This window comes from Panicum virgatum, chromosome 6N, assembly GCF_016808335.1.
Source record: "Panicum virgatum strain AP13 chromosome 6N, P.virgatum_v5, whole genome shotgun sequence".
In the NCBI taxonomy this organism is placed as follows: domain Eukaryota; kingdom Viridiplantae; phylum Streptophyta; class Magnoliopsida; order Poales; family Poaceae; genus Panicum; species Panicum virgatum.
In genome coordinates, this window is record NC_053150.1 from 39,874,778 (window position 1) to 39,882,857 (window position 8,080).

The following is an 8,080-nucleotide window of genomic DNA, read 5'->3' on the forward strand; positions in this document are numbered from 1 at the left end:
TCATGCTTTAGCCTCTCGGCGTGGATATTCGGCTGGAAATTCAGACAAGCACAAGCAGAGCAGGGGAATAAAGATGCCGAGACGACGGCATGAGCATGCCGTCCCATGCAAGTCACTGCTTGTGCAAGTGCGCAATCATGAGATGCCTGAAGAGGAGGGTTGGGCTTCGCGGTTGCGAGCAGCGTCAGTCAGTGGACGGATCCTGTCTGGAAGCCGAGACGAGGCGAGGCGCTGACAGCCAGCATCTCGCGAGCCCGGCGACAGGGGGAGTGGAGTGGAGTGGAACCACGACACGAGAACGACCGCTCCTAACCCACTTGGCATCTTGGAACCCCTGCTCGTACACTCCAATCGTGTCCTGGAACAGGCGTGTTCTCGGTCAGGTTCCTGAAGCAGTAGGCGCAAGATGAAGCTGATCATGGTTATGGCACAAGTAAGCAGGATGTTACTGCAGGCAAGATGATGCTGGGCATGAGAATACCAGAGCTGTTCCTGCCCTGCTGCATGTGCATTTGCAGGCAGTTCCCCCCTGTATTTCCCGCACCTGCAGACAGCAAGCATGGGCAGCAGCCAGACATCTGCCAGTGGCGACCTGCGCCACTCCAGCAACGGGAACAGCGACGGGATACTTGTTTGGTTGGTAGTTTTCTAGCACGCACACTTTCCGAAAAAAGAATCTTACATGCATGAAGCACTAAATGAAGTCTGTTTACAAAATTTTTTTAGGGATGAGTGTAACTTTTCGCGACGAATCTAATGACGGTAATTAATCGATGATTTGCTACAGTAATGCTACAGTACCATCCTCTAATCGCGCGGTCAAATGCCTCATTAGATTATTTAGGGTCACTAGCGCGGGGTTCTGAAGTTGGTTTGTAAACTGACTTTGTTTGACACCATAATTAGTGGTCAAAGTTGTTTACTATTCACTAGCGTTACTTTTCTTACCGAACCAAACAAGGCCACGAGAAGGGCGTCAGCCACTGTGGTGTCTGAAAGGGCCATTGGCCTTGTTTGGTTTGTGCTCCAATTGCAGCGTTAGTGAATAGTAATAACTTTGACCGCTAATTACGGTGTCAAACAAAACCAGTTTACAAAACCAACTTCAAAACCCCGCGCTAGTGACTCTGAAGAATCTAACGAGGCCTTTGACTGCGCGATTAGAGGATGGCACTATAGCATCACTGTAGCAAATCATCGATTAATTACCGCCACTAGATTCGTCGCCAAAAGTTACACCCATCCCTAAAAAGATTTTGCAAACAGACTTCATTTAGTGCTTCGTACATGTGAGATATTTTTTCGGGAAGTGTGCGTGCTAGAATTCTAGCACACCCAAACAAGCCATTGTTTCCAGGCGCAGCGAAGGGAGCTGAGCTGAGCTCGCCGCCAGCGCACAAGTACTCCCTACTCCTACTCTGACATGTTTGTTCCTCGGGACAGGCATATTCCTCCCAAATTCTCCCTGATTTTGATGCCTGGCCCTGCGGATCTCTCCACCTTTCAGAGTCGCTCGGATCGCACAAAGCTGCGCGTGTACGCGAGCAGAGCTGCTCCTGTAAATACTTGCGGAAAGATACCAGTTGAGACCGCAACGAGCCCCTAGGACTCGCCAGATTCCCGTTTGAAACATGGAACGCATGCCGTTGGAACACGGCATGTTCCGTGGCAGGACACGGACCGTGTCACCGCCGCACTGCACCGGCGGCGACCGGTATCGGCCACCACCGTCGTCGTCGGCGTCGCCCCGGCGCGGCGCGGCGCGGCGCACGCCGCCTTTCGACAGAAGCTTCCTTTTGATCCATGCCGATAGCTACCCCGGCTCGCTTGCGTGCGCCGAGATCTGGATTAGATTCCTTGATTTCCCTGTCGCCGCCAAAAGCCAAGGGCTGTTTGCCAATGGCGCTTGGGCTCACGGAGCTCCGGCTCCGATCAGGACGCCGCCGCTTGGCGTTCGAGCCCGACCTGAGAATGGAACGAGGAGCTCATCAGATCATGTTCTCTCCGGTGAGGGAACATGTTCAGATAGATACTCTCCATCTCTGACGGCCTCTCCCTGACATTTTACCCGTCCAGTCCATGAACGATTTCCCTCTCACCTTTTGCTGACGGATCGCGCACGCGCGCCCGGGGTCCTTTCGGCACCGGATTTTTTTTCTTACAGCGAGCAGGCAGGCAGGCGGGCAGTGAGATCAAAGCAAGGTTGACAGGGAGCCCATCGGCGAGGCGTATGCATCCTGCACCGTGCCTGTCTTCACTTCAAAGCAAGATTTTCGTGCGCCGGGAAAGCGGTGGCGCGGCAGGGCAGAGGCATTGCTGCTGCCTTGTTGGAGGGAGGAGCCGAGCGAAGAGGAGACGGTGGTGGGGCTGGGAGAATCCAGGCCAAGGAACAAGCAGGCAGGCGAGAGGTGCGCGGAAGCAGCAAGAGAACAACAGGAATGGCATGGAGGGGGGAGAAATCGATCGATGCCACTTTGCTTCTCTCTCTCTCCCTCTCATCTTTTTTTTCTCCCTCCTTTTCTCAACTTATTTTGGGTTAGTTTTTTTTTGTTTTCCTTTCTACTACTACCTCACTCTCAATTCTATCCTTTTGAGAAGAGAGGGGGGGGGGGGGGGGGGGGGTAGTTGAACTGTTTGGCTTTTGCCCCGCCTACTGCTGAAAGATTCTCCCTCTTTGAGGTCAAAGAAGTGAAAGCAAAAGCAGCAAACAATTGAGGTGGTGACATGGAGGATGGATGCAAAAGGAGATGCTGCCATGGCCCTGGCCCCCAGCTGCCGCCTCACACGCGCCATATTCCCCTGCCGCCGAGCCGATTCGCGCCCGGGCGTATCCATACATATACCGCCGGAGGTGGAGACGGGGCCGGAATATCTCCCCACCGCACCGGCCGGTGGAGTCCAAGGAAAGGAACCCACCACCCAGCCAGCCAGCCAGCCGGCCGCCTATAAGAACCGGCCCGCGCCGGAAGCAATCGCTTGCTGTCGCCGCGGTAGAAGCAGCCGCCGTCTTCTCTGACTCCGGCCGCCGCGGCTTCTCATGCTGGCCACACCGCCGACGCTGCTGCTGCGATACGGTCATACGGAGCGCCGCGGTGGTGCGGTGGTGGGTACGCTGGAAATGGCATCGTCGTGTGGTGGCGCCCAGCAGCAGCAGGGTGGCGAGGCCAGGGCGCGGCTCAAGTGGACGCGCGACCTGCACGACCGCTTCGGGCTCGCCGTGGCCCAGCTCGGCGGCGCCGACAGTAAGTCGCCGCCGCCGTGGCGCGCTCCCTCATCCGCCGTGGCCCTTCCGCTTGCTTTGATCTCTGATCACGACCTCTCTCTCTCTCTCTGGCATTGCAGAGGCGACGCCCAAGTCCGTCCTGAGGGCCATGGCCGTGCCGGGGCTCACGCTCTACCACCTCAAGAGCCACCTCCAGGTGCCCCACCTCGCCGGCGAAATTCATTTCTCTTGATTGCGAGGTCCACTCGAGCTGAATTCTGGCTGCTGCTGCTGCTGCAGAAGTACCGGCTGGCGGTGAGCCGAGACCTCGTCACCACGCCCCCCGGCGAAGGCTCCAACGACCGGTGGTCATCTTCCTCGGAGAGCCAGCCGGACGAGCACGACGAGGACGCCGCCGCCGAGTGGCGTGGCGCATTTGCCGCCAGCAGCACTGAAGAAGCTCCCTGCGATCCTCCCAGGAGCATGGCGCGGATGCAGAGGGAGGTGCAGAGGAAGCTGCAGGTGCAGATCGAGGTAAACGATCGATCGATCGCAATTCCGAGTTCCTGACATGCCCGATCAAGCAGAGCTTACGGGTTCCATGCGTGGTTGGCTTGGCAGGTCCAGCGGCACCTGCAGCTGAGGATCGAGGCGCAGGGGAGGTACCTGCAGTCGGTGCTGCGCCGGGCGGAGGAGGTCCTCGCAGACCACGCCGTCGGCTCGCCGGAGCTCTCGGAGCTGGCCTCCGCGGTTGAGTCCGGGTGCCTGTCCTCCTCCTCCTCGCTCTCGCCGTCCCCGCCGCGCCACCGCTCCGCCGGCAGCTGCGTCACGTCCTCCTCCTCGGAGGGCGAGAGACAGGCCGGCGCCGGGTCCAAGAGGCCGTGCACGTGCGCCGCCGCCGAGCAGCCGGTGCAGGGCAGCAAGAGGACCTTCCTGCAGAGCCACGAGGAAGGGGAAGCAGACGCAGACGAAGACGCAGAAGCAGAGGACGGCAGCTCACCAGAGATCGATCTCAACAGGTAGGGGGAGAACAGAAGACGATCGCCATCAGAAGCATCTCTGCTGCATGTGCCGAGCATCGGGAACAGGGGATGATTGGTGGTGTGGCCTCCAAGGTTGGGACCAGGCTTTTCAGCAATGTCTGATGCTGCTGCAACGGCTGGTGATGCTACACTGCTAGCCTGCAGCAACCACACTGCTCTTCATTCCACAATATGATACATCTATATTTTAATTTATGCAAATGGTTCTTGTGTTTCATGTACCTCTGTAAAAAAAACAAAGCTGTGACTGGAACTAGAGGCAGGCCCAGCTGCAGATGAGGCACATGCAGGATGCTTGAGGTGCAATGCAAGGATGCATGTATAGTTATAGAACTGTGGTAGGAGTAGCTAGTATCATCATATGCCATCAGTGAGATTGATGCCTTAACAGGGCAATGGGATGAGAGCTGGAAATGGTTTGGAATGTAAGCTAAGATTAAATTTCAAACCTGCTGGGCTCAGTGCACAATTACAAGTTCAGTTACAGAAGTTACAGGACAAGCTAAGCTCTCACGTCGGTAACAGATGATAAGTAAGGCAGTAAAAAAGCAGGCAAAAGTGCAGTTTTCTTAAAGTAAAAAAGGTGAGCAAATTTTCATTGGTTTGCATACGAATGAAGATTGAAACTTGAAATGCTACGCAAGGAATATTTATATTGATTAATTGCATTTGAGATATTTAGCAATATTTCCTTCACCTAACTTAGATGCTAATAAGAAAGAAAACAGACAAACCAAAGAATCTTACACAACTGCATGAGAAATGGCTGAACCTCATAGTCATGACGCACAACCTAAAGTTTCAGAAGATACTTCTGCAGCGCAAGTTCATCAGTCGCGCCTCCTCCACTTGGTCCCCAAGTCCACTCCAATTTGGAGCCAAGCGGCTCAGATCCATCCAGTAACCCCACTTCTGAAATATTCTTCCAGTTTGCTAATCCTACGAGCTCAGACACTTGTTTCCAGCGACTTTTTCTTCAATGCGCATTGTTCATGCTTGCGTGCCCCTGATGGAAAAAGGAATAAAGAATATGAACAGATCATATAGAGACATAAGAGCCGGCCTAGGCTGGATTCCCTGGCTAGTTGCTACGAATGGCTGTTCCTATCCTCTGTGACCAATAACCATGACCAGGAATGCAATAGACTGATAAGGGAAGATACAAGTCAAATAATACAGCAATCTTTCTGTGCGCATAATCATAGCAAAAGCGTATAAGCAAAGTACAGCCCAACGACAGTTTCCAAGGTGCTGAACCTTGGCTAATGGCCGAAAGATAAGACTTACTGTTCTTGCCTTCACAAAGGAGATCTTGATGATCTGCTACTCTATCATTCGGTGTCGTTTCAGGATTTGCCGCGACCCGTGCTTCATCGTCATGCGGCACTAGGACCCATAGGTCAGTGTGCACCATATGGCAAAAATCCTCAAGCACCGATGAATTCAGTGGCTAGTCCTCATGAGTTCATGAAAGAGAGAGAGAAACGACTGCCAGTAAACCCTGTGATTCTGTCGATGCCTCATCAGAAACCCTAGACACTCGTCAGATGGCATTTTCAAGCCTTTGCTTTCAGATGACCGGGACCCACCCGATCAGTGTCGTACTCCATCAATGAGTGGCCGTCCAGTGACGAGAACCTTTTGTTGGCTAATTACTTGTCTCATCTTCCAGATCTAGTATGCTGCTGGGCACGCTACTGATGCCCATCTGCTTGATGCTCTGTCAGACAGGCACACTGATTATCTGATGTCCTCTGCAACAGGCTTTATTTCACCAGAATATATCCCTGGAAAGTAGTAGTTTCTAGAGGGTAGCAGTAGAAACTGATTGTATTGATTGATTACCTCTTCCAAGCTCTGAACTGGAACTTTTAGGAATGGCAATATCAGGCTCTGACGTTGACCCTTCCTGATTCGAAGAGGCCAATGAAGACAGGTTCAGAAATTAGAAAAGTGCAAGGGCATGACATTGGCGAGTAATTAATACTCTCCCTAAGATAATCCAATGGGAGGACCTACAAGGTGGGCAGTGAGTGAGCAATACTATTCAGAATTCTTTCGATATGTCAGAGGAAATCGCGCGATATGTTGTGCCACAAAGGAAACCCACTGAACAAACATCCAGTATGGCGGCGCAATGTCTGAAACAATTAATAGTGTAGTGCCGTGGATCAGATAAACAAAGAACGTGCGCACGATAGCAGATTTCATATGACCAATATTTTAAATCGCCGGCTAAGACGTTTAGCGGCAGGGCTGCCGTTACGGCGTTTAGCGGACTATAGCCGACATTTAACGGGCTATAGCCGGTTTTAGCGAGCTAAATGACATAGCGACCGCCCTTTCTAAAAACTATAGCATATTTAAAACCTTGCATATGATATGATCCTTCATCAGAAAATAAAAAGGACAGTACTTCACAGTAGGTGGGGCGATGTCGAGCCGGGCGAGCGTGAAGCAACGACTGGGCCGGCGGGAGGCGATGCGGGGCGGAGCTCCTGCCTGACCATTGGGGATGCGACCGCATCGCGGGAGAAGTGGACGCGGCGGCGCGCGTGGGGCGGTGGGAGTCGGCGGCTCGGGGTCGGATTCACCGCGATGTACTCGCCGGCGCCGGCCCGGTTGCGGGTGCTCCGGCGTTCGAACTCGACGTTGGTGCCCTTGACGCGCCGCGGCAGTTCCCCCACGCTCCCCGCGGACGCGCTAGTCCGGACGGCGGCTGAGCCAGCGAGCGAGGAGGAGCGGCGGGGCTCACGGTTCTTGGGCCCAATTAAAACTAGGCAGGCCCAGATGAGGATTGCAGAAGAGGACTTCCATTTTGAAAAATTTCAAAAATACCCCACGGTCGTCCTACGGGGGCGACATGTTTTAGTTGTAATTTTTTTCTTCAAATTTGCAATGAGGTCCATGGCCGAAAAAAGAAAAAAGAAAGGGGGGCCTGTCGCCCCCCAACGGCGAAGAAAAGAGAGGGATGAGGAGAAAAAAAGCGGCGAAGCTCTACCGAATTCCGCACTTGTGATCTACCGGTAACTTCCGTATGAATCCGTTGATATTGTATAACAATTTAATTTAATTAGCGGATTACCTGAATTAGATTTGGTGCTTTAGAACACTCGTTTAGTATTACAATTTGAGTACTATTACAGACTTGTTTTTAAATTAATTATGCATTATAATAGAATTATGACAATACCTTATTGATATTGCAGCATAAGACAATAGAATTATGACAATACCTATGTTTTCACACATCGATTTGGTATACGATATGTGCATTATTTAAATCATTGTTCGTCATTTGGCGCACCACACTATAGCGCCAATGTCTTCGTCAGGATCAACCTACATTCCGTGGAGCAAGTGTGTAGCCACCGTACCTGAAGGAATTGATGTGCCAATGTGCTTCTGCGGTTCGTTATGCAAGTTCATGCAATCTGAGGATTTGGGAGATGACTACGGCATGAGGTTCTTTATGTGTGAGAACTACGAATATGATCCACCTAAGCGATACGGCAAAGACCGGACCAAGGTAGCAGGACAACATACACTATTTTTCTTTGTGACCTAATATTGAGTTATGATTCTAACTTTTGTTGGACAAAGTCTCCTCCGCCTCTTTGTGATTTTATGCAGTGGTTCGACACCGTACAGTCGCAGCAGGCAAAGGACTTTGTGGAACAACAAACAAGGTGGGCTGCAAAACGTTGGCGCCGAATGAAGCACGAGCAATAGCAAGAGGAGAAGCGCAAGAAAGAGCAAGAAGAGATCCGCAAGAGGATGGAGGAGGTGGATCGTAAGACGGCGACCGAACGTGAAGCTGACAGGGAGAGAAAGC

At 52.5% G+C, this 8,080-nt stretch overlaps 1 protein-coding gene and 1 long non-coding RNA gene across 3 annotated transcripts; one reads left to right on the forward strand and one right to left on the reverse strand.

Moving 5' to 3' along the window:
- The first annotated feature begins 2,684 nt into the window (after positions 1 to 2,684).
- LOC120679158 (myb-related protein 1-like) lies at positions 2,685 to 4,725 on the forward strand. 2 transcript variants are annotated; one of them, XM_039960668.1, is made up of 5 exons: positions 2,748 to 3,048; positions 3,098 to 3,242; positions 3,343 to 3,419; positions 3,503 to 3,736; positions 3,824 to 4,725. In XM_039960668.1, the coding sequence occupies exons 2-5, from the start codon at positions 3,119 to 3,121 to the stop codon at positions 4,223 to 4,225; spliced, it is 837 nt and encodes a 278-aa protein (XP_039816602.1). In that variant the 5' UTR covers positions 2,748 to 3,048; positions 3,098 to 3,118; the 3' UTR covers positions 4,226 to 4,725. The 2 variants fall into 2 exon arrangements, with proteins under 2 accessions (XP_039816601.1, XP_039816602.1); XM_039960667.1 differs by having other exon boundaries at positions 2,685 to 3,242.
- Positions 4,522 to 6,934, reverse strand: LOC120679159. Its single transcript, XR_005677014.1, has 2 exons — positions 5,533 to 6,934; positions 4,522 to 5,251 (listed from the first exon to the last, which is right to left on the reverse strand). It is a non-coding gene; the product is annotated as an uncharacterized LOC120679159 (long non-coding RNA).
- Between the last annotated feature and the right edge of the window lie 1,146 nt (positions 6,935 to 8,080).

Coding starts and splice junctions, on each gene's coding strand:
- LOC120679158 (XM_039960667.1), top strand. CDS start 3,038: ATGCTGGCCACACCGCCGACGCTGCTGCTGCGATACGGTCATACGGAG. Junction 3,420..3,502: donor ACCTCAAGAGCCACCTCCAG/GTGCCCCACCTC, acceptor CTGCTGCTGCAG/AAGTACCGGCTGGCGGTGAG. Junction 3,737..3,823: donor AGCTGCAGGTGCAGATCGAG/GTAAACGATCGA, acceptor TTGGCTTGGCAG/GTCCAGCGGCACCTGCAGCT.